The sequence below is a fragment of the Calonectris borealis genome, chromosome 14, assembly GCF_964195595.1.
Source record: "Calonectris borealis chromosome 14, bCalBor7.hap1.2, whole genome shotgun sequence".
NCBI lineage: Eukaryota > Metazoa > Chordata > Aves > Procellariiformes > Procellariidae > Calonectris > Calonectris borealis.
In genome coordinates, this window is record NC_134325.1 from 15890475 (window position 1) to 15917501 (window position 27027).

The 27027-nt window shown below is 39.2% G+C and overlaps 1 protein-coding gene across 2 annotated transcripts in view; it reads right to left on the bottom strand.

Annotated features, from left to right (window-relative positions):
• The window catches only part of GAS2 (growth arrest specific 2), a 98389-nt gene extending 71638 nt beyond the window's left edge, over positions 1–26751 (bottom strand). The window contains exons 1-3 of one of the 2 annotated variants that reach the window (XM_075163295.1): positions 25940–26751; positions 16049–16210; positions 7721–7845 (exon numbers count right to left, since the gene is read on the bottom strand). In XM_075163295.1, the coding sequence (XP_075019396.1) occupies positions 7721–7845; positions 16049–16190 (267 nt within the window). In that variant the 5' untranslated portion in view covers positions 16191–16210; positions 25940–26751. Of the gene's footprint in view, positions 1–7720; positions 7846–16048; positions 16211–25772 lie in introns of both variants that reach the window. The other variant, XM_075163294.1, reaches the window with a different exon arrangement.
• Positions 26752–27027: the final 276 nt, after the last annotated feature.

Sequence of the window (27027 nt, forward strand, 5' to 3'; positions counted from 1 at the left end):
GAAGATACTTCAAAGCAGACAAAGATAGAAGAGAAAAATTTATTCTTAGCCCTTTCCATTTGAACTTGAATTACATCTTCAGGCATGAAAATTTATACTCTTTCCAAATTTAAAAAAATTGAAGCAATTCTTTCTATCGTACCTAATGGATGTTCTCATAGCAATCACACATATCTGATTTCTGTTTAGGAATCTGTTAGTCTTATTCTTAATTGAGAATACATTGATGCAGTAAGTTGAAAAATTATTATTATATTTCAGAAAGACCAAATGAAAGGAAATTATAAATTCACTAATGTTCATTGCACAGCACCTCAATCATTTGTCGAGAGGAAGATTTCCTTAGGGCAGGATCTTTTCTACTTGAAGAAGAAAAACAAAGTTATCTGGTTTGGCCTATTTTTTGCATTTTAATATCCTGAATACTTTTAATGCACACCCACTTTTTGACAACTCTGGTAAGGGAAGGTCAAAGAGCTTCGGTGTTGATTTTATAAACTACAATATCTAGCCCAAAGAATTTTTTACTAGCCTCCTCATTTTTAAGAGCTCTTCCAAAATACTGTGGTCTTTACTACTTTATTCAGGTTTAGTTAGATCTTAAACCAACTACTGAGTCTTTGAATTATGCCAAGCACAGCCCGCCTCCTGTCCACCAGCCAAGCTAACTACCTTGGGAAATTATTAAATATTTTCCTAGTTCTCTTCCTGGTTTGATATTTCATCTGTTTAGGTGAAAATATACTAATATGATGTATTGCACCTTCTACAATTTGTCAGATGTGTATGGTCTTCCGTAAACACAAACAACAATTTAACCTTACAGTATCTGTACAAGTGTCTCACCTTGTCCAAGACTTGAACGGATCTTCCTGGATTACTTACAAATGAGGGTTACAGTAGCATATTCATTTGTCATTTAACCTATGTGACAATATATCCATATGAAGATACATAGTATTTTCTAAAAACAAATTTCCTCATTTCTAAACTGCTGCCAGACACTGCTTTCCTTGACAATGCATGCCTTGGAGACTCACAGGCATTTGTTACTTCTCGTGAACCTCCAGGATTCTGATAATTTCCCCATTCACATAATGATTGAAAAGATCAAACAAGCATAAACACATCTTTTGTTCTTATAAATTGTTAGAGCAATCCCAGAACTGTTACTCAATCCTGACTCACTGGTTTGGGAGATGAGTCAAATCCTAAACCATCGGTCCAGGTTCTCTACTTTAGGAGGACTAGGTTCACTACATTTGCTTGTGGCCCCATTGCAGAGCTCTTTGAAGCAGCAGATTCACAAGCAAAGGTCTCTCTCCTATCTACATTTAGAGAACCATGAGTTTCCATGTTTCTTGTAAATAAGCAGAGTCAAGTATCAATTTGTTTTCATAATGGGAACTACCTAATACTAATCACAGCTCACCAAATGGGGTAGCAATACTGTTTGGCACAAGAATTGCTCAAAGCACTTTACAATGTTCACAAATCAAGCCACTATTGTACAGTGAACAGTATTCCCAGGTTACAGATGTGGAAAATGAAAGCACAGAGATGTATTCTCCCAAAAGCAAACAATAAGCTTACAGCTGAGATGGGAAATTAAGTCGGCCTCCAGTTTATAATATTGTTCTTTTGCCACTAGCCCCTTCTTTCAATATTGACAGAATTCAAGTCAATACCCTGGCTTTTCAAGTCCTTTAGTTTACAGGATTCTGCCTCTACTTTCACAGATACACATAATTCTCTTTAGAAACATAAACATCTTGAAATTTAAAACAAACCGTGAGTTTTCAGTTGTGTAACTGCTGAATTGTTTTGCCTCCGAGATCCAACTTCAATATTAGAACTTAATTAAGGGCAAAAAACTTCCATCCCAAATCTTGGTTTAGGTATCTCAGTTTAGATCTCTTAATTGTAACTCTCCAAATGCAAAATGTGACTCTCTCAGTGCTATCACTAGGCCAAAATCTTACCTTACACAAAGCTGCATGACTCAGAGAAGTCAATGCTGTCACAGTGATCTACACCCACCAAGTATCAGATTCACTAAGTATATTTCCCAGGAGCAAAGGAAAGCTTTGGATATGGAACAACTGCAAAATACACTTCAGATACTAGGACTATGGGCAAGAAGTGGACAGAATCTCTTCATGTTAGGAAATACATGAATGTGTGTGTGCATAAATTACTGTTTTCATAGACAGTTTCAATGGAAGTGCATGTGCACATCAAGGACAAAATTTACTCGCTCTTTCCTACACAACAGCTTTATTTCAGTGCACATTCAGTTTTATCTTATTAAATCAGCTCCAATTGGAAGAATAAAATTAAATGCACGTTTGAATTAAACATTCTAGGACTTAAGAAATATCTGCGTCTAGATTTATTTTGTACTTACTTCTATTTCTTTTATAGGCCAAATCAAATCTAGATCCCAGCTTCCTGAAAATGAGGTTGAATTTCAGATTCCCATTCGTTATTCAAAAGTATTTCTAAGAGAGATTTCAGTTGAGATTTATCTGATTAACTTCTGAGAACTTGGAGAAAAAGGATGATTCAGCTTCAACCTGTTTTCATTCATTTGCCATGAAAACATTGTTTTCAGTGGAACGTTCATAAATATGTAGGCCGCTTCAGGGATGGTGGGGAGACTATTATGCCCTGCCTATTAAAATGGTGATAACTATTAACACAATTTATTTATGTTTTTTTTTAAATCTTAATTAATGGGCTTACTAAACTAAGCCCAAGCAAATGTGGGCTCTGTGCATGCTGCACATGCCTTGATGCTTTGAATTTGTTTCTACAGCTGTGAAATTCTCAAATTAACTATCTGTCAGGAAAAGTAAAATACTGCCAGGAGAACATAGAGATGAAATCCAAGCCAATGGGAGAAAATTACAAAATGGCATCCTGTGACATGAATCACTTTTACGGAATAACTCCTGCTATAATAATAAGTCTGTAGTTTCTAGACAGTAGATCATTAGCGGCAGCAGCACAGGTAGTTCCATCAACTTATTACCATACAAATCTTGAGCATTTATTAAGATTGATATCAGTCATCTCCTTGTCATTTTATAAATGTACATGATTAGATTTATTTATGACTCTAAAATCTCCAAAAAGGGGAAAAAAAGACTGGTTTAAAAATATAGCATACAGTCACACCAGTCTAATACTGCCCTCACTGTTTAAAATTTCCATTTTCATTTAAAACTCAAAGTTTTTTCTGTCTGAAGCAAAGGATCAGATACAACATCAACGTTTTCAGAATCACCAGGTTTTGAAGCATGGTTTAGCTGCTTAACAATGAAGAACATTGTCTTCTGGGATTTGCAAAAGAACCTAGCACCCTTCAAACAGCCTTTGAAATGAACAATTGTTAAATGTTTCCCCTTTAGAAACTGAAAAGCTTTTTTTGTAACTTATTACAAAATGATTAACAAATCAAACACCACAGGATTAGGGAGCTAGACTCATGGAGGATGCATTCAGAGTATCTATTATGATACCCAGAAGTGCCCATTAGGGCATTAAGCTCATAAGGGCAATGAGCAGGGACTGCGTAAATGGCACCATAGGCTGCCAAACTCCAGCACTCTCAATCACACATTACTCCCCTGGATAACAGATACCAAAGCAGAGTATAATTCAAGTGCTATTTTTAGCTGTATGGATTCAGTCCTAAAGAGGCATCTCTATATAGAACAAAAAGTACATATTTAATTTAAAATAATTTCTTTGAAGTTTGACCCTTGTGAAAGGATAGATTTGTCCATGCCTACCTGCAACCAGCAAGGTATTCAGCCCCAAGAAGCAGTAACGCATAGAACATAAGAGTGACCCTACTGGGTCAGCCAAAGGTTCATCCAACCCAGACTGGCCGTAAGTAAGCCAGTAGGGAAGACTAAGACCATAGCAAACATGTTACACCTTCAATACTTTCTCAAGCTCCAACCATTTTCAGCTATGGGGACTTCCTCATCTAGATGGGGTTTCTGTGTATTCAGCCTTCCAAGATACCTCTCTTCCATTACCTTATTCAGTGTTTTCTTGAACCCAGGTAAACTTTAACATTCATTGGGAAGAAATTTCCAACCGGTTCGTAAACAAGGACCCCCTTTTGTTTGTTTGGCTCCTACTCACTTCGTTCGATGTCCCATAGTTTTTGTAAGACTGAACGTCTATCATGCCATTCCTGACTCTGCAGGTTCCATCATATGCCTCCATGCTGCCTCTTTCCACACTGAAGAATCCTAACCTAACTCAGTCACTCATAAAAACCTACTCCATTGATCTCCTTCACTCATCAGAAGTTACTCCTTCATTGCCTTCCTCTGACTCTTAAGGAAAGAAGACTTTACTTTTGCACCGCACACCTTTTAAGTGTTTTCAGTTTCTTAAAGCTGTATTCCCAAGTCATATTACCAGTAGTTTCCTAACTCTTTTGAAAATGTCCCCAGTACCCACAAGTGTCTCCACATGACAAAAAAAGGAAAGGTTTATATCCATACCACCATTTTCCTTCCAGATTTGGAAAACCCGATATTTTGGGAGGTACAAATTTTTTGGTTTATGCTTTCCTGATTTATTCCACGTTCAAAAAGGCTGATGCTCACCTAAGGGGACCCTGAAAGCTGAAGAAAGTTCAGTCCTCCCTAATACGAAGGGGAGTGATACAGTTCTGTTATGAAACAAACTGCGAAACCGACAGCGACTAGAAACTTATTGCTTCTGGGTTAACTGCTTGTGCAATAGGATTTAACCTCTGCCATTCTGTAGAGTATTGCAATATGAACTTAAGGAATTATGGCAAACAACTGATGAGTCAGTTCATGCAGTATTAGTTTTTAATGTCTTCTTAGCATTATCGCTGCTAAACTGGCCAGACAGCCCCAAAGAGCTGCAAAAGTGAATTCATGATCAGTAGTACATATCAAGCAGAACAGGATGTATCACCTTCCTCTAAGATAAAAGTAAAACCAAAGTATTTTATGGAGCTTTGCCACCTAGGAAGTAGCTCTTGTACAAGGAAAAACTTCACGTATGAAAATAGACCAAATCTTCATGCTTGTGGAGGGACTTAGTAAGATTCTGCGCTTCTCCCCCCCCCCCCCCATTATCTACAGCCTTATCCTGTCTCCCTCACTCAGCTGCAACCTGGTGCTGCCTGCAAGCGGATCCTTCTGTCAGCCACTCATTTTTTACCAGTCTGCTTCTATCTAAAAAAATTAAAAGTTACATATACGGATAGAAAAGCATGTTATCTATTTAGATAGAGGCTGGACTCTATGGAAGTCAGCAGCCTCTTCCAGCTGCCAGTGAAGTCACCAAGGCACCTGGGTGAAAGACCATAATGTTTCCGTTTTCCTGAGCACAGAGAAATGGCTTCAAAATTCCACATGTATTATTAACAGAACGCATAGTAATGATTCAGGGGAGGATTATGGAATTCTTACTATGCTAAATTTCATACGGTATAGTCTTCTTATAAATTTCCTTGGCACCACACATCAGATTTTCCAATGTGTAAACTAGTCCTACTGCCTAGGACTGCTACATGGGGAATTACAATCTGAAAGGATAAATACCTCCCTAATAGCCTACAATGACACAAATCTATTACTCTGCCATTTCTTTGAATTCTTACTATACTAAGTATGAAATAATATACGTTGAGAAAAATAACAGTAGAGCAGAATTTTTTCCCTTTAATTGCATTGCCTGTTATACCAGTTTGAAAAATAAAAGACCAACAAATTAAGTAATTACAGCATATGGGATTACAAATGTCTAATTGGCTTCTAATGTAACTTAGGTTCAAAAAAGGGGGATCAGGTAACTGAAGTAAGGAAGGCCATATTCTCACCTGAGGAAGTTAATACAAGAAAGGAGGTCTACCTCTTTTCAGTGGCAAACACAGAAGTACCAAACATTGGAACATTTCTGGGTTATCTTTCCCATGGTAGCTCTCCCCAATTGGGCCACCATGAAACCAAAGTCTGATCATATGAAAAAAGAAAAAAACAACCAAAACCCCCAAAAGCAGTAGTTAGACACCTAACAGAAACATATTGTTTGAATTTCTGAATATTCACTAGAATTTTGTAGTTGTTGATGAATTTATGACTATTATTTTCCTGAGAATTTCGTATTAAATAGACATGGCTTTCTGAGATGTCAGTCTGTAAAAATATGCTTTGCACTTTGTGATTTAATTGATTTTCTAGTATGCCAGCTGGGCAAGATATGAAAAGGGAATGTTTTAGAACTCCATAGCCAAGTTTACCTTTTGGGTATTCACTGAAGCGTTTAGTAGTTTTTGTCAATAATGGTACCTTTGGTTTGTTTGTTAAGGGAAAAAAACAAAACAACAAGTAACCCTTCCTTCTGCCTAGCTAGTTTCCTAGGCTCAACCAAAAAGACTGCCATAAGTGTTTTCTCAACTTGCGATCTACCGTAACACCAACAGGCCATCACTTAGGTGAAGACAAGCTGGACCATATTATAAAGAGGAACTCAAAAGTCATCCAGTACTTCTACTAACCAAACCCTGATTACAATTTGAAATATGAAATATGAGTTCCAGATGTCTTTTCCTCCTTTGTGGAGGAAGGTTTCCTTCCTTCTCTACTTCTTACCTTTCTTCCCAGCTCTCTCTTCCTTTTTCTTCAGAAAAAAAACCACCCAAAAGCAAACAAACAATGCTCCCCTGCACCCACCCCAACCCACGGAAGGTTAAAAATAATTAAATAAATAAAGCCTGTCCAGCCAATTCCTTCTGCAACAACAATTATCAGCTTGGAACCAAGAAAAACAACTTACGCAGCTGCAGCCGACACAAGGCTGTCAGTTCTCAGAACTGCTGATAAAATTTATGCTGTGCCCTGATTTCTGCTACAGACTAGTTATGAGAACATCAAGAATAGAAGATACATTTTGTGATTTCTGCTCTTGAGCTCTTTTTTTACCTGCTGTGTATTTGCCTGTTTTAGCTTTCAGGGAAGATGTATCTGAATTCAGTAAGAAAAATAAACACAGTTTCACAGTAAAGGCATTAATGTCTATGTCAACCATTTAATTTAGCTTCTCCCAAAAAGAAACTTGCTGCACTCTTTAATTTCTCCCAATAAGATTGTCCTAAGAAAATCATTTAAATTAAAGGGAGGTTGCGGTCAAGCAAGATCTTAACCTGACCTTTGCAAAGCTCTTCAGTTATCTTCTGAAGGTTCACATTTTCCACATCATCCCTGCAACTCCTTACTGAACCCCTTCCAGTACACCAATAGAACCTTTCAACTCAAGGCACCGAAACTAACTGTAGAATTTTATTATTAGCCTCCCTAGAGCTGTTTATGGAGGAAAAGGCACCTCCCCCAGCTACTTAATATTCCCCTTGCAAATAAATACAAGGATCACATTTTCTCTATTAGCTACCAGATCACACTGCTGGATCTTGTTCTATGTCTTATCCTCCACGAGTCATTTTTTGAGTAACTTCCTTTCATAGTTACTTTAAAAATTACCCAAGAAATATTAATTCCCCCAATTTTACATTGTAATTTTTCTACATGGAGCAATTGCCTCCCTGCCCATTTGCAGAGCTTCCACAAATGAAATCTCTTAACTGCACAAAAAAGTTCAGTACCAAAACAGTCAGATACCTCAGATACTGATAATACATGCTAGAACATTTACTGACACTTACTTTGCCAGGCTTGTTTGCATCAAAGCTGTTTTCTTTAAATTTCTCCTGCAGGGTCTCAGCTAACCGACAAAGCAAGGCACCATTATCCAATTTCTCCATAAAGGTTTCTGCTGTTATTTCTCTACCTGAACAGCAAACAGAAAGTTAACATGGCAGAAAGTGTGCAATAGTATTGACTGCATTTGTGTAAAAAGAGAAATCAGTAGAAATCTTGACAACAGTTTGAAATATGCTTTAACTGAATAACTTCCATTACTTTGAATATTTAGTGAGTAACCTCGCTACTACTTTACTGGTAGACATACAGCAAATTGTTAAAAAGTAACATGCTTTCGTTGGGAACGCATGTGGTATTTGAAAAATAATTCTAGTGTATCAGAATCCCCATATCTCCTTTTACTTATGATATTCCAGTGCTTTTAACATAGTGTTTTAAAAGACAGAGTACAGCAGGCAAATGGTTTACACCAGTGTGTGTGGGTAGCTATAGTGTAAGAGTTGTAAGAGTTGCTAACACTACTGCAGCTTATTTTGTAACAGAAGTAGAAAACCATGTCAAGAAGGAAAGGACTGTACTTTTTTAAGAAGACTTTAAGACTTGATCCTGCAAGAAGTTGACAAAATACTACAGTGATTGCAACGCTCCTTTGAAAGAGCTTTTTCAGAAGTTAGGTACATTAGAAAAGAGGAAGAAAGTGAAATTCCATGTTATGTATCTACTTGCCACACAGATCAAAATTTTCACCCAAAGAATAAAGCCAAAATACTCTGATTTCAAAATATATCAATTTTTATCATTCTAGATGACGCTATACTTCAGCTATACTTCATGCCACAGATCGTCCTCCCTGGCTACAGCAGACCAGACGACCTTCCATTACACTGTAATTACACCCTCCTGGAGTTGATCACAAGAGTCCTGTGATGAGATGTGCATTCTGACCAGGCTGGACAGCCCAGATGAGAAGGGAATCATTTAACATCCTAAACTAAACTTCCAGCATCTTAACATCATTTCCAGGTAAAAATATCCCTATTTCTTATTCAAGGTTTTCCATTTTCACAATTCTACTGGAAAATTTGCCTTCTCTTTGGACACTTTTTTGACGAGCAGCTGTATTTTTCAGCCCTCTTACCTTCTACTAATATCAAGAGAGCATCAAGGACTAATTTTTGCTCCTCCTATTAAGACAGGATTTATTTATTTTTGGTGATATTTACATATGTCATTTGGGAACAGGAATAACACTATCAACTCATTTTTCATAGGCTGTTCCATAGCAATCATCAGTAACAATACTCTACCCTGCCAAAGAAAAAATTAAAAATCTGAAGTGAGAGTGGTTCTTCATCCCATCCAGATCCATTCCTGCTACTCAAAACCAGCTTGTCTGCAAGCAGGACAACAAGTAGAAGTCTGCTCACTGCTGGTCGAGTTTTTTTCCCCACAGATTTTTGACCAACAAGCAGCTCCCTGACTAAACCAGGTTATTTTGTTTTTCTAGTTAGTTTGGGGAAATTTATTTTCCATGAGATGTCTGGAAACTGAAAACATTAACCTGTTTAGAACAGGTTCACAATATTTTTTTGTCAAAAAAACCTAGGAAAAGTAGATTTAGAAAAAAGAAGTAAAGCTTTTCTATACCTTTTCACTTAGCAGAGAGGGGAAAACTAACATTCAAAAGTACCAAAAATTAAGTAGATAATCAAAAATTAATATTGTACTTCTGCAATATATTGCTAGTACATTGTAATGTACTCAATGTCACTTATAACACTGAAGATAACAGTATTATAAAGCAGTATGATTACAAAAATGCTAAAGGGAAGTTGATTTCTCTAGGCCCTTGCCTGAAAACTGTTAGATACTTCAGCATCCTTTGAGCAAAAAATTGTGAGCCTTTTCAGTTTGGTCAGTTCAAATCAAAGACTAAGATAAAGATCTTTGCAGCAAATCATTTTCAGATACAATAGTAGACTTATATTTTTGGTTGAAGTTAAACTTGTTTTTTCTAACACATTTCTACTTCAGAAATGCCTGTTTAATGTGCAGTTTTTTTCCCTTTTTTATTCGTCTTTAATTCTCTCTGCCATATAGCCCACTTTATAGCTCCTGTATACCTAAATGACTTCTCCAGGCAAAAGAGCAGTAGCAGCACTGCAGACATTCAGTGGTAGCTTGCGCATAACTGACAATATTTTAGCAGTGCCTCCAGCTCAGCTGAAGCCAGGACTGAAACTATAATAGCCCACAGATAGAAAAATTGAACATCTCAGCACCTCAAAAGCCTTCATCACTTTTCTAGCCTACATATTTTCTCATTTGACCCATCAGCATTTTTGGCAAAAGATATAAAGCCATTAGAAAGCTAAATTTGAAAAATGACTATGTTATAGGAACTGCTTTATTTTTAATACAGTATTGCATTTTATAATAGTCTCATTTTCTTCTAAAAATTTATTTCAAATATTTTTAACCTACTCAAGGTGGTTTTTTTAATTTGAAAAGCTTTTTTTTTTTAAACACAGGTAAAAGGAAAATCACATTCTACATATCTATTCTGTCCTATGATTTATAGATTTATTATTTCACTGGTCAAGCGTTAAAAAAACCTAAAGCCTATTTAGAGGTATTTTCTCTTTACACAAAGATGGAAAAATTCTTCTATCTTCTGCTATTTAACAATACGTTTATATTATTTTAAATGCTGAATTGCATAAGCAGTTTGGTCACTGCATATTGTACACTAAGCTAGAGTATTTTAGTTCTGTTCCCTTTTATGAAAGCTGAAAGAATGAGTTTTGCATTGAACATCTGTATCCAATGAAAAATATATTAGGTGTCAGCTTTCAATTCACTGTATTTTATGGCTCCAAAAGGTGGCATTTCTTTGCTAAAACAGACACTCTGACATATTTAACAGTTGAAATGTATTGATTCAAATGAGAGTAATGTTCATAGCCTGAGGAAAAAAATGGCTCTGTATATTTGTATGGAAAAAACATTAAACTCCATTAAAAATGTATAACTCCCCCTATAATTACAAGAAAGCAGTTGCAATGTTTTTATAGAATGGTAATAACATTAAGTATAATAAAAAACAACACTAAAAGTATGGGGGAAAAAAAAAACACAACAGGAATATGAAGGTTTTCTCAAACCTCGCAAGCATTGCTTACCCTCTCCTTTACCGCAGTCACCAGATGCCCTTTAAGACGACAAACTGTTATACCTGAACACCTACCACTTGGAAACTGTGGGCAGCTACGTATAAAGCCATCCAGCCCTGGGGGTCCTAATGCAACCAGCCTGGGAGGTCTATGAAAGAATAACTAAAAAGAGCCCATGCTCAGGGTGTGTGCCCAAGAGGCCGAAGATAAAGCATTCCCGACGGGCCATCTCAGACAACCAGAGCTTTCAGAAGAAGGTGGAGGGACTCAAAGGCTAAAACAAAGTACCAAAATCTAGTTGGTTCCTCTATTATTGCACTGACTTCTTCCACACTTAGTTTAATAACTACAATGCAAGACACTGACTCCAGCCTCACAACTAGCCGATCGACTATTTTAATTGTACGTTTCAGTGGTAACACAAAACTACTAGTAAAACCAGTAACTAGTAGTTAACAAACTCTGAGATTCACTCGGGTGAATCTCTGAAACACATTGGTAGAAGGATGAGCTTCCACAGTACTGAGGCACCAGTGGGACAACTCCTCCTGACCCTCCTAAATTGTGTGGCATTTAAACCCAAGGTAACAAAACACAATAAAAGTAAAGAAAACAAAGGCCAATGATTTTATGCACATACAAAACTGGTTCTTTTCTGACAAGGCTACTCTGTTTCCTACAATAGCTGAAAGCAAGAGAAATATTTTTGATAGCATTGAGATATTATCACTTAGTTGAAATGGAACATCTAAACAATCCCAAAGGCATGTTGATACTAAAGAAAATTATAAAGCCACTCAACTAAATACAAAACTGCATCAGTGCCAACAGAATCACTAGAAGTATCACTATCATGAATGTCTTGATATTCAGATATTTAAAACCTGCATTTCCCACTAGCTTGAGCTGACCACGCTGATGTTGAAAATAAAGGTACTGCTACAGAATCCTCTTAGACAACAAGATGAACAAGAACACCGAGCTGAAGCAGGTTTTGCTTTAATTCAGAATCAAAGAAAGTTAGTTTTCTTGCAGAAGACTTCCCACCCTTCATCCCTCAAACTTTACGCCTCCTTCAATACACCTTTAAATTCTTTAACTCAGTGCCTCTCCTAACATCCTTACCTCTCTGTTTCTTTTCTTCAAGCCTACTTCACTTTTGCACCCAAGCAACTTTTACATGCCTTACACAACATTCAACATTTACATGTCCAATTCCTCAGCATCTTGCATTCTCCAGCTCCTTTCCTATGAGCTTCTGAAGCCCAGAAAGCTCTGTTAGGAAGAGGCCTCAGCACTGAAACCTTGGAGCCCAGACATGTGCCCAGGTACGTCTTACAGGTCTATTCCGTGGTCCCATGTGCTAAATGAAGGTGGATGGAATAAGCTACAATACCATAACCCTCTGCAGCTGGTAAATGGGCTCCAGGTATGGGAAAAAAGATCAGAGCTCTACACAATAGCCAAAGGGGAAGCAGAGAAACCATGTCTCTGTACCTGTCCTGAACTACAGACTGGTGATGAGGCCCACTCCCCCTGATGCCAGCCCTTTCACCTCTGCGGACACACATGAGAAAACAAGACAGTGCTGGAGAGTAAAACAGACAAGCAAACTCTATTTGCTTTCAAATTGCCACTTTGCCTCTGCTAGAAGATTACTATGGCTCAACTGTGCTAATTCCCATGTGAAGCTTGCTCGAGGTGGAAGGGAAGTTTTCAGTATCCACAAGAGCATTCCACTAAAATAAGTACATACACAATCTACCAAATTTGGAGTGTGTCAGCAGTGAAAACATTGCCAAGTGCTTCATTGGCTCTATACATAATAAAAACAAGGCTGAGAGATGATCATGATTTGCAAGACAGTTGGGTCAACACATCTCCTTAACTTTGCTACTGCAAGGATCTCTCGACTGAGCCACCAGAGCTCAGCAGAGGGAAGTGAGGGCAAGAGACACAATATCCATAGCTCCAATCTTCCTCTCCAGCACGCAAACCCCAACCCCCACAATGCTGACGCATCCCACTTTGAGAATGCTATAATGTACAATATTGCATGAGTCAATCCCATCTGACACATCGATTTCATCTGCGATGTCCTTTTTCCAGCCCCCAGAATACAGGCAGCTAAAATCTATTCAGCAATGGAGTGTAATGACAAACCGTCCTCTCAGAAGCTCTGAGTTTCTCTGACATGGTTCCAAAAATAATTAGCAAAATGCATAAAAAGTACTAGTGATTACTAAAAAAACCCACAATGTCCATGCTAAATTAGAGTAAAATGTCCAAAGTCTCAGGGTTAAAAATTCTTACACGCATTATTTTCCAGCTGCACCATGTATCTCAGTCTTCCAATTTGTCACTCGGGTAAGGTCAAATTCTAGCTATGCCTAATTTCCATCTAATATCAAAACCCTTCATTCATATTATAAAGTGCAATATCCTTCTAATGTTTTCCAGTTTGTAATTTCGAACCCACACCAGGCTTTGCTGCTGCAAAACTGTCACCATTTTAACTTTCAGTAACACTGCGTAGGACATATTTGCCTCTCCACAAAAATTTCCAAAAACACCATCAGGTGATCAAACTACCTCAGAGAAGTTCAGACCTATTCTTGCCTAAAATACTTTCTATTTTTTTTTTTTAAATCTACATTTATTTGAAAAGATTATGTGTCCTTGTTGAGTCATAGTACAAATGAATGAACAAAATATACATGAAACAAAACATGAACCAACATGGCAAAAATTAATTGAAATGCATATTAATTTTCTTTATAAGTTGAGAAATCCTATTGCATTAAAACTGGCATAAAGACACTTACAATGAGGCCACACAAGTTACAGCACAGAGCAAACTAGGGTGTGGATACACAGAATATTACCTACTCTGTGTTATCTGCACATCCATGCACGTGAAAACCTACCGACCATTAATGCAAAGTACATTATTTCTCCCATGGAGGAAAAAAAAAACACAACAAAACAAACAAACAAAGAGTCTTGCATATCCTTTTATCCTTTTGGATGCTGAAAAGTGAGAGAGTACAAACAGGTTTTTACAACAAGGTAACGGCATGCTATAAATTCATACCTATTTTATCTTACAGCAACATGCTCATGTGTCCCCCCCCTCTCATTAAAGTTAGCCTAAATTATACAGTAATTAAACCAAATTTGAATTCTGAGCTAATATATTTATATGAATATTAATTACTTTAATTCAGTTACACTTAATTTATTTTGAATGTGAATTTTAAGTTAATTGAGTTATTAATTTGAATAACAATGTCTACAGAGGAATTCAAAGCAGTTTAACAAATAACTATAATTTCAGTTCTTCAGGACAAACTCTGAGAAAAGAAGAGCTTGGTGTGAGAAGGTGTGGGGGAACGCATTAAGCAAATGAACTGTGTATGCTACTTAATTAAAAGAAGGTTGTGCCCATTTAGTTCTGCAGTGCAGAATTTGGTGTCCATATGAAAAATCAGATTTTTAATTATAGTTGGCATTTCAGAACCTCCTGCTGGTTGCTACTTTCTTGCTAAAAAAAATGACCTCATTCCTAAACTTGTCACTGTGAGAACTCTGTTATGAACTGCAAACAAGCTTCTATTTGTTTTAGAGTGGCTCACTAAAACTTCATTGTTTAAAACATTTAAACAATATATTAAATCCTTAATGGAATGTTCTGCTTCTGATTCAAAAAACAGTCTTGGATTGCTGTCTTGTAGTAATTGGAATGAAAAGTCAGGATTTCTGGATTTTGTTCTGGTATTGCCTAGACAATTTTCTATTCAAAACTCATTAAGTTAAATGGAAGTACCACACAAAGATGTAATTTAAAACAAGTGCTACTTTTGCAGTTGTGGATTCATAACTATTCCAATTCTAAAATGGGTATTGCCTACCTGCAAAATACTGTGTTCTTGCATTCTATGACACTGTACTTATTGATTACACCTCTCACAACATAGGGATACTTCTATTCCTCTTTTAAAAAGAGGAAATACAGCAATGTAGAACGTGCAGATGAAAGGCACTAGATATACTCTATTATTGTGATATCTCTGAGACGGTTCAGCTTCAGCATTTGCCAAGGCAAGACACTGCCTATGTCTCACTAGAACAGTCTTCCACAAAAAAAAAAAACCCAAAACAAAAACCCCCAAAACCACACACACCAAATTTAAAAATGCTCATCCAAATTTTCCTCCAAAGTAACATCAACGAAAGTTTCATGTAAACATCGCCTCCTCTGAAATATTTTCTCCTCTTTGATTAATAAGAGGAACTGCTGGCATGTTTCCCTTAGGATGAGGTATTGTGTAAGTCATGTATTTCTTTGGTAGAATCCTTTGGACTTACAGAGATCACACAAAAGCCATTTTCCCCTGAATGTTCTCAACAAACAACATACTATTTTCTGGCTCATAGTTTCTAAATTCCACCTTCTTGAATGAGTCGTATATCCCAAAGAACTGTCTCTCTCCTTCCTGCCAGGGACATACTCTCTTTCACTCCTCTTCATGTGTACCTGATTTTTTTCTTGGCTTTTGGTTTGCATCCTCTTTCACCATGTTTTGGCTTCACACACCAAGACGTACAGCTGCAACCAGTAAATCCCCAGGTCCCAGCTGCAGCCACTATGTCAGACCCCTCTATGCACCAGCTTCCACAAGTCTTAGCATGCATTGCCTTGGGCGGCAATTATCAATCACTAGACTGCTTGGTCAGCAAAGAACTATTTAACAGCTCCTTCTGTTCAAGACAGTCCGTACACCCATACTCTTTAGGAGGCCTACCAATAAAAATGGAAGACGTAGTTGATGACAGTAATTAGCACCATTCAACTTAATGGTATTAATACAGAAAACACATGCAAAAGAACACTTCAAAGGAAATTTGAGGAAAAATAAACATGAAATCAATAATTAAGTCCAATTATGCTACTCACAGAAACTCTGTGGGGGCAAATTATTTATTAGCTTTTCTGACCTTGCTAACAGTTGCACTCTGTGGAGGTAGCTACCTACTCATAACTACCTTTATTTTTGAAATGCAAAGAAGTCTGAAGGGTTGAATTCCCAGCTAACAGTTGGGAATTGAGAGTTCTCTCAGTGCCCAGTATCTGCATTCTGTCTTATTGTATCTTACCCAGTAGGTTTGTGAGCCACAGGGCCAAATCCTCTTTCATCGGCAACAAGTTGGCCTCATGTCTACTTGCAAGCCACTGACTGTATTGATGCATATCCGAGAGGCCAGGCCCACGTGCCTTCGGGCTCAGAGCAGTGCACATTGCTTATCCGCTTGTTGTACCTGTTTTATTACATTAAAAAAAAAAAAAAAGAAAAAAAAAGAAAAAAGAAGTACTTCATTATACCAAATAAAGTTTTGCAGGTTCTGTTTTTAGAATTGTATAAGACAACAGCAGTAACTATGATTCTAAGAAATCAGATGTCAGACAAACAGATGTGGATCTAACACATGAATACAACATCGATGATTGAAGTCCTGTTTTGTTAATGGATCACACTGCAAGTGATTAAATCATACAGATAAATGTCAACTTCATTTGTCCTCACCAAGCTACACGTTGCCAACACATAACCAAATATTCTGCAAGGAATGATTAAAATCAAATCAAAATAAACATTTTAAACAAAGCTAACAACTCACTACGGTGGTTGATCCAATATCCATTCAAAATAAATGGAAAGCTTCGGAGATTTTTGGATGAGGCCCAATAAAAACACAGGAGCAACTGAGTTATGCTACTACAGCAAACTTACTAACAATTAACAAATGCAGTTACCAAATGGAATCAGTCTATTCTACAGCTTTAGAATAATTAAAGAAAAAAAAAAAAAAACACAGCAAATATATTTACTGAATAGTATTGTTTCTTCGCAAAGCAGCACAACAGCTAGTGCTGGTCACCCACACTTCCCACTTCCACCTTTTATACAACTAATCCTCTGCTTCAGTGACGACTTACTGAAACTTCAGTTTCAGGTAAGACAATACGTCATGTGTTAAATATTAGTTAACTGTTCTGAGTCTTGCAGCAGCCAGAGACGTTAGGCCCACTGGACCTATAGCTCTGCTCCTGAAGGACTAATTCCCCCATCTGTGGCAGAAGTGTGCTAAGGAAAGAAGGTTATTTTGCTCTCTGAAAAGAAATTCAGACCTGGACCCTAATGCTTGTAGCAATGAGCTGAGATACTTTCTTGCCTGGCTGCTGCCGAAAGCCCAGTCACACCAACTGGCAGTCACAAGGTCTTACGTAGGTGGCATTAAGTGGGGGTGGGAGGTCCATAAGGAATAGTTCTTTGCCTATTGTCACCGCCTGATCCACACCAACTGCGGTTACACGTCAGCTGGCTTCAGCTTATGATACACTGCAAACACTGTTTCTTTCTGTCCTTTGCGTACCTTTCAAGTCAGGTAAGAGGTAATAGTGACTTTAAAAACAACAACAAAAAAGAACAATTTTTTATACCATTCCATTGCGGCCTAGAATAACAAGAATACTGAAAACAATTCCTTCTCTAAAAAAAAGGAAAATGATTACTGAACGTAAAAAGCAATTGCCTTTCCATAAAATTGTGCTGAATTATCCGTAGATTTTACATTTTTCTTACAAAACAAATCCTTATGTATCAAAGTTCCTTTCAAAGCAGAGCAGTTTAAGGCAGACTAAAGTATGTAATTTAAGCACAGCTCTGTTCTGAAAACTGACTTTGTAAAAATGTCAGCTTGGATTTATGGTTTCCTGGTTGATTAAATCCAAATCATACCTGTTCATTTGAGGTGGGGTGCGAGGGAGTGGAGGGAGAAGAATTAGGCTGTTAGCTCTGCAAAAATCAATCTGGAATGTCACTCTCAAAATAGATTCCTTCGGACGAGACGATACTGACAGCTAAGGAATTACAATGACAAGTGTATTTAAAGTTGCTCTAAGTCACTCAGAACCACGCAATTTAGTGCTTCAAATCACTGCTTCATTTTGGATAGAAACACAGGCAGGACAGATAATTGACAAGAATGAATACCTCTGTCATACACTTTCTTTCCAGGAAAAAAGCCTTAAAATCATTTTTTGACTGATTTCTGGAGTCTATAAACTCCATTGACACAGTGAGAACCAGAACTGAAACTAGTTTATTCTCTTGAATCACCTCTGAAATTATATCGGTAAAAAGTAATAAAAAAATTTCTCATTCCTGAATGTTCACTTCATATACAATACACAAATAAATGTGTATTGGCAACAATTTTTCAGTTTATTAACACCTATGTATCTAACTATTTAGGAAATGAAATCTTGCAATTTGTTTCTCTCGACACACAGGTTGGAAAAAGACACCTCAAAAAAGAAGCACCATTGTACTAAAGGAACCAGTTAGACACTGCACCTCTTCACTGGAAATAATTTCACAGTTCATACATGCTTTGAGGAGGGGCTTAGACTAGATGACCCCTGGAGGTCCCTTCCAACCTAAATTATTCTGTAATTTTATATTTCAAGGATGCACACAGCAATATTCATGGGACCCTAAGCAGGGTCTGCCCTGCTAGGAGTGTAACACATGGCACACGCACTGAGCTGGGTTGTGTTAAGAGGAAGACTACGGAGACAACATCCTTTTCTTTCACCTCAGGAAAGGTCCACCTACCTTATCACCTCCAAAACCACGTATGTGAAGTGCCCTACAAAACCTGGAGCTAATTGGTAACCAACATCATTATAATATGCCTGACAGCCAGCCAGATACGATACAGGCTGCTGCCACTGGTGGTAATTCTAAGGTCTGAAAGTTGCATTTCTTTAAGACTAGAGAAAAGAGAGGGAAGGCTTCTGGAGCAGCTACATGGAGGCAGTTTGGGTTTCCCCATCAGTCTGTGAAACAAGCACTGCAGTCCGTTTACGCTTCAGGTTGATCTCTGTGGAGACGCAGAGCAGAGAATTCAGGATTTGAGATGTTACTTCAGTTTGTCTCTAAAATACAGGGCTGTCTTTAAATATATTTCATACCGACCTACCTCTTGTTTCATAAAACTTAGTAACCAGGCTGTGTAAAGGTCTCAAACAAGCAAAGTGGGAGAACAAAGAGCTCTGATTTCGGAGGATGCATGGGTGCTTCAGTTTCGTAGTAACTGTGGTACTAAGAAGAGAGAAGATCCAGAGAGAAGAAGGGTGTTCTGAGTTTAAGGTAGTTTTAATAGAACACAGGTTCTCAGAACGGGAAACTAGGAAAGATGAGGAAAGACAGATAGACAGGTGACAAAAATCTCTAGAAGCTGAAAATGATCCAGGCGTCTCTATACTGGGACTAGATCTGCTTGAAATAGTAGCCCTGAATTAACAATAATGCATGGGTTAATTGGTGAAACAGGCATACAAAGTGAGGACTGCGGAATGAGAAAGTTAACACTGATGAAGAGTCCCCACTGAGAAGAACCCTGAAGAATCACAGATGAATCACATACAATCCAACCTTACCTCTCTGAAAGTTTTTTTTAATTTCATTTCTGAAAGAAATTAATTTTCCCCTTCCCCACTACTTCTCTGAAAACCTGCCCTACACTTCAGTAAAACACTTTCTTCTTAGAATCAAAGCCACAAAATTCCTACCTTGGATGTTTAAAATTAAAAAAAAAAAAAAAAAAAACCACACAACAAAAAACCCACCAGCCTTCAAGGAGCAGAGCGCAATTTGTTACCTGTAGCTCCCATCACAAATTCTACAAGTCATATTGAGGGTCAGTTATCAAACTGCAAGCATCAGAAGCTATCAAACTCTTAATTATTCTATATGCAAACGCTGACCGCTACTAAACAACTTAAGTTTCACTTAAGCCTCCACAATATTTCAGTGCTGAAGTACCTAAGCTTCATTAGAATGTTCATCTACTTCATCAATTGTAATAGCCCATACTTTAACATTAAAACTTCATCACATACTAGCTGGGATCTATGAAGAAGCCGAACTGAGTTAGTTAGGTAAAGGTGACAGCAGTTGGGTCCTGAGCTTCTTCAAGACCCCTTTGAAGACTCTACCTGTAGTCAAGGCCAGGCTCTTGATTCTTCACTCAGATACCATCAACTCACCTCCTTAAAATGTCTTAACATATTTATTTTCTGGTGAGCTGGAGAGAAGTTTCTTGACAATTTAGCAGTGAGGAGTTTGTTCAGAAAAATGGACTAACTTGCCACAGAGGTAGACAGTAGCATTCAAGGATACACCACCACAGCTGAGGCAAGCCTTTTTGGCTCCAACAACTATTTCATCCTTTCCTTTTGGCAGACATAAGGTATGAACAAAGTAGCCAAAAAATATTGGTTTTCCTAATCTCACTACTTTCTAACAGCAACATCAAATCATCATATATAAAGTTCTTTAAAACTAGCCAACACAAACATGTCGAATATTTTATAGAATGTTACACTTCTCTATAAACGTGAGGCTGACGTGAGATACGCACAAGCACTTTCAAAACTTACCTCTAGATGCTTTGTTCCTCAAAAAGCAATCTCTTCCCCTTACTATTCTGAAGGCAGACAAGAAAAGGTCTTTAACTACTTTTCATTCTGTTTTGTTACAGGTCATATTTATGCAGCACAGCCCTTTTTTCCACCTCTTTCAATAAGAGAACAACATCTCAAATTCTTAAGACTTATTGTCTAGCTGAAGAATTCAGTGTGGGATAGCTTACAGTACACCCAGTGACATGTAACAGATTCAACACACTAAAAGGTTATATTTCTCTCTGCTTGCTTCTACCAAACAGTGAAGTTTTTATTTTGCTTTACAGTAGTACATTTAGTCTTCTGTGTATTGTAGCTCACTGCACATATTTTGCCAGCAGTGTAACTTACACTATCTGCTGATTGTTGTCAGGGATCATCAGGTGAAAGCAATGAGAATCAAACAAGTAATCTTCTGTAATTTCACTGACTTTTGTTGGGGTTAACTGGTAGAACAAAAGGATTCAAGAATGATACACTGTGTACTCAAAACACACAGGAGGGAAAGATAGTTTAATCCAGAAAGTAAAACTGGCTGCACAATTAGGCACTCACAGTTGCAGATCCCTGGACTCAATTCCATTTCCTATTCCAACCACCTTCCTTACCTGTAAAATTGTGATAATAGTACTCTTCAACTAAAGTCAAGCATAATCAGGAGGAAAAAATTTATTCTACGTAGTAAAAATCTATACATAAAAGTATGCGTGAATGCATAGATAAACATACACAGAAAATACATATACTCCACCCTGTGAATTAATCATACAAAACAATAAGTTTTTACTCCAAATTACCCATCCAGTTCCAGCATATATACATAATGGCTTATACTGAGTAGCTGCTGGCTATGTAGTGCCCTCTGTATCACAGGAGTTTCATTGTCACTTCAGCCTTATTCCTAATTACAACATGTGCATTAGTTCTCAAATAAAATGAGGCTTGAACCACTCCTTCAAACTTGCTCCTAGATAGTATCCTTCCAGGTCAGGGATGAAGAAGTTTTGCTGAGTCACTTGCTCTTTATGACTTGGCTTAAGAATTAGCATAGAAATTAAGTATCCAGCAAAACAAGCATTTTTCTTTGTATTTGTATTCAGTTAGAAAAGCATAAAAAGAATAATAATGTCTATGGAGGTAAAAAAAAAAATCATAAAGCAAATGCTGAACTCTATTTAGAGATCAATCAAATCATCTCTGATGCAAAGATCCTACATGGCATCCCCTTTGCACCATACCAGCTTGACTGTGACACTGTGCAACAGACATCTGGTTTGGCCCCCCCGACACTATTGCCTAGTAGGCAAACTAGTTGACTGGCTCTGTTCTGTCAGCAGCCAAACAAGAGTCATTCAAGACTGAAGATTTGCACATATGCCAATTCAGTGGCCTACTTGCTCTACAAAGCTGGAACAACTGGAACAGAAGATGGCGTAACTCTACCTTGGACACTGGGTTCAAAAGATTCTGTTTCATAAAAACTTTATAGAATTAAATATGCAGGCTTTATGCTCGTGAAATGAGGTCTCTTGTAATATGATTGAGGAAGCACATTAGCTATCAGTTGTAGAAGAAACCAAACATCATGCACAGAACTCTGCAATAGCTTTACTCTCAGTGGTAGAGAGAGCAGACAGCAACTTAGACAAGAGCAGCAATAGTTTTCTCTGAAGGAACTGGAACTTGAGCACTAGACTGCACATTGGCTTTGACAGAGGGGTATCGGCTATAACTGCAGACAATCTCCTGCTGTCTTAGAGAGAAGGTAATGCTATTGGAAAGCAGCCATCCTGGAAAGAGAGGAGACAGAGGATCAAAAGCCAGAACAGAGCTCATGAGTATCTGGCAAGGGTCTCTGCTGGATCTCCCTGCTAGTTCTAATCACCTCAAGCAGATGGAAAAGAACAGAACTTTTGAAACTTTACTGGATATTAAGTGGACTGTGTGAAGCATTTGCTTACTGTAACTGCAAGTTGGGTGCAAAAGAGGCTTAAATAAAAGATTCAATGTTCATAAACAGATTAAGTTGCAGCAACAAAACGTGCATTTGTGCAAGCAGAAATGAGGCTGCCCACAATTTGGGATCCATACTTGCAATCACCACTTTCACATAAGCAAGTGCCAGTTTTACACATAGCACGTTCAAGCATAAATACATTCAAATTTGAAAACTGATTTCAGTTTTCCTGCCTCGGTGTTGGCATATTTTTCAGATTTGGAGAGGATATGATTAGTCCACAGACTAACGGCTGCTCTTGTTTTTCCACCCCCTCACCCATATACATACATATGTGTATACACACACATATATGCAGAAAGGGGCAAAAAAAGATATATGAATGTCTTCCTTTGAGAGCCACAGAGGTAACTAACAACTTCTGTAATTGATATTTTTACTGTCAGGAAGCTGTTCCCTATGGTGAGATCTGCTAGACACTGGAATAATTTCCCCAAGTGAAACCATGAAAACTCCCCTACTTGAAATCCTTAAAGTGGACTGAAAGAAGCAGTAGGAAAAAACACAGAAACCTGTCACTCACTGATAGATGTTACTCAGTCAACCTTTACCACCTGCAATTTCCAGTTTACTACAGAACAGTAATCACTCTCATTTTGCCCTTTTACATATGTAAAAACAAATACAATCACTTTTAAAGTGCTACTACATCACATAGCTCCTCTTCAAGAGCTATTACAGAGCTTTCACTTCTGTAAGAAACAACAGGTCATTCTTGTCTGCATCATCCTAAATATATATATCTGTAATTTAGTTTTCTCACTACCATAAACAAACAGATAAAACATAAGCTCACAAATGCAGCAAGCATATTTTTGTAAGGAAATTCAATTTTTCTAGTTATTTTATTATCCTTATAAACTATACCACAACCAATTTAGCCCAAGGTTTCTGGAGCTTTCCCAGATTAACTTGGAGCATACTGTACATGTTAGGAGCAGGGGGAGGGGCACTGGAGGGGAACCACCATCTGAAACTCATTAATCAATTAGAATTTTTAAGGGCTTACATCAAAATGTGATCTACACTGATAAAGTAAACTTTAATCACAAGAAGCCTTTGTCCTTCACGTTATGAATATATTTGTTACAAATGTGTGCAGTACTTCGAGCGGAGGATTGAGAACCTGGCACAACAGCTTACCGATACTTTAGACCTGTAAGGCCCTTGGTCTGAGGCCAGACCAAAATGAAGTTAACCGCACACAAAAATCTGAGCTAATCATTGGAAGCCTAGACATTTTGAGGACTATGCCTAGTAGAAACAATTTCATTGCCTTGATAATGTCTCCTCTACCAAAAGGAAAGCAAAAAGTCCTTCTCACATAGACTAAAACAAAACTTTAGGAATGTTCAATATCTACTTGCTCATAAAATTATAACTTCTGGAAACTGAGCCCGATTCCTAACACAGTCCAAAAACTTTCAAGTTGGCTTCTCTTTGCCTGGCTCTTACTGTATGTTTTTCTGCTTGTCGAAGCAAAATAGTCATTAAAAATTAGTACAAAAGAAGTTTCAACCGCCACCAACTAGAAAAGGAAATACATATTTAAACTGACATATCACATCTTACGAGGAGTATAAGCGTGTGTCTCACTGCAAGCACACTATGCAGACAGTATTACAAGCTGACTCCAAATCATCAGCTTTGCTTTTAATTATGAAGTTCCATTTCCAAATCCTGTCCTGAAATTAGTGTGAAGCTTAACTGAGAGGTGCAAAGTGGAGTCGCAGAGGTACTTTGGATAGTAAGTGTGCCAATTTAAATAAGACTGTGGGTAAAATAAATAAAGTGACCAAATACGTTAGTAGCCTAAAGTCAGTAACAGCTAGAAACTTGAGGATAGTACTGATTCTTCCTCACCTCACCACCTCCATCTAGGTTTGGTTTGGTTGCGGTTCCAACTAGGGTACCACGGTATAATGCTGATCAGATGGCCTATGGTACCATATGATACGAATTTAGGATTGTCAGCTAATTTCCTATTAAATCACAATCCACATCACAAAACCATCATAAACCCATTACACTTGGCACAGCATCCACTCCACAGTGAGGAAACCATTCATAACTTAATGTACATGGAAACTGAAGAATACTTTTTTTGTTTGTTTTTAATTTCAAAGTAATGTCAGAAGTGTGCTGGAACTGCACTGGGGAGCCTGCAATGCATCCTTCCCGGTGCCCCCAGAGCACTTCTCCCCTAGAAGCATGCAAAGCCAGTAGAGCCAGGGCTCAGCTGACAGCAATCCTAGATAAGGAAGACAGCAACCTTCGCTTCTTACGCGTAAAGCACTAGTGAAGAAACAGAGCCGTCTTAAAGTCAAACTCTGCCCTCCTGAGATTTGAATCTAGAGCCCGAGGAGGAAAGCAAGAACCTGGAAGGGTAGATTTTTGGCATGAGAGGGGTCTCATCCCGCCTGCCCTTTGGGGCAGCAGAGGGGGCAGGCCGGGAGCGCCCCGGCGCAGCCACCCGCACCGCAGCAGGGCTTCGCCCCCTCCCACCCAACACTTGCCGCAGCCTCCGATGCGGGCGCTCGCATTTCCCACGCGCGCTGCAAACGTACAAAACCCGTCCTCCTCTCCCTCTCCTTGCACCACCAGCAAGCCAGGGCTACGCGGAGCGGCCCGAAAGATAAGCCAGAGGTTGGGGCGGCTGGGGGCAGCGCACAGCAAGTAGGAACTACCCGAAAGAGGGGCTGGAAGCGCGCACGCCGCCTCGCAAGGGGAATTCCCCCCACCCACCCGCGTTTTGCCCGCACCGCTGCGAGCGCCCGGCAGGCCGGCAGCCGCCCCCCCGCTCTCACCCGCCGCGGAGCCCGGCTCTGCGCTGCGCCGGGATGCGTTTGTCCTCCTCGGGGCCCCTCCACAGTGAGGCTGAGCTAATGGCTTTGCCATGAGTGCTGGAAGCGCTGATCCCAGGTCTGCCCCTCGGGGGCAGGACCAAGCAAACCCGCCGCGGCCCCCGGCCCTCCGCGGGATGCCCAGGGCGGCCCGCCAGCAACCCCCGGGCTAGCCGCCGCGAGTCCCGGGTGAACCGCTCGTGGCTCTCCACCACACACCCACGCACGCTCTCATTCCTCCTCCGTGATGCTTTCAAGCTCCGGACAGCTAGAGAGCGGGAGAAAAAAGAACTACAAAACCCCACAACCAGAAAGAAGCCCCTCGCTGCCCGGCGCGCAGGCAGCCGCAGCCGCCCCCGCCCCGCTGCGCGGTGCCCGCCGCCGAGCCCTGCCGCTTCCCCGGCGGGCCCCCCACGGCCGCCCCGGGACACGGGGGGAAGGAAACAAAAGCACCTACTCCGCAGCAACGAGCCGCCGGGCGAAGCTCACCTTCCCGCTTCGCTCCCCGGCCCCTTTCTCTTTAAAATCGAAGGCAGCCGGCGAGACACGCGAAACGCCCTGGATTTAAAGGAGCCCGGGCTGGGAGCCCCACTGGGGCAGACAGGGCTCCCCCCGCCGCCGGGGCAGGCAGGCAGGGCTCCCGGGGCCGCACTCACTGTTCGCCCGCCGCGCCGCTCAGCCGCCCGCCTCCGGCAGCCGCCGCCGTCCCCCCGAGCGGAGCTGAGCAGACCGGCAGCAGCCGCGCTGCCGCTCTTCATACTTCTGTCCGCTCCGCTCGGTGCTCTCTTTGGGAAACCCTTCTTTTTTTTTTTTTTTTTCTTTTTTTTTTTTTTTTCCTCTCCGAAACCGATTTCCTATATTTCAGCAGTCCACACAGACTGAACGGAAGTTAAATACTTACTTTTTTTCAGAGGGACGGCAAACGCAGTTCACACTGATTTACCCTTGAAATGCTGAGATATTGTGTTACAGCCCTTGGCAGCAAGTGGGTGCTTGGGTCCATTTCTCTTTTATTATTATTATTACTCCCTTTCCAAGACTCTTGATTGTGCAGGGGGGGGGGTGGGAGGGAAAGGAGAAAGGAAAATTTTACATCCAAGATAAAACTCTCTTTTTCTTTAAATTGACTGGTTGTCTCTGGAATTTTTTAACACTTAATAGCACCTCTTTTAATTGTCATTTTTTTTTTTCTGGCTAAAGGAACATCTTGGGGAACTCTGCTTTATTGCATATTTCGCCAAAACAATTTCATGCCACCTTGTTGTCTATTTTTGACAAAAAACATATGCTGTTCATAAATTAATCATTCTTGTATTACACTTTTAGAAGAGTGATGGGTAGAGATTTTGCTTGTTCTTGTATGTCTGTGCTTCGTTTGCCAAGCTAACTCCTAGCACACCTTTATCTCAGTCATTTCATTCTTGCCTTCTTTCATTTTTGTGACATTTCAACATTTTGTTAAATGTCAGAGATAACCTTCTCCAACTGTTGTTTATTCACTTATTCCCTGCACAGAGAAGCCCCTTTTGTGAATTCAATAGTGGGAAACAGATGTTCAGACTTCTGCTTCTCTTAATGCATGGATGTAGATTGTCTTGTTGAGTTTCCTAATGGTATCATGTTATCACTTTCCATAAGAGTGCTCCAGTCAAACAGCACACTTATTTTTCTTTCACAGTGTATATCCTCTTAATTAAATTGTTCTAGCCAAAGCACATTATGTATAATTATACTGAAAGAACTG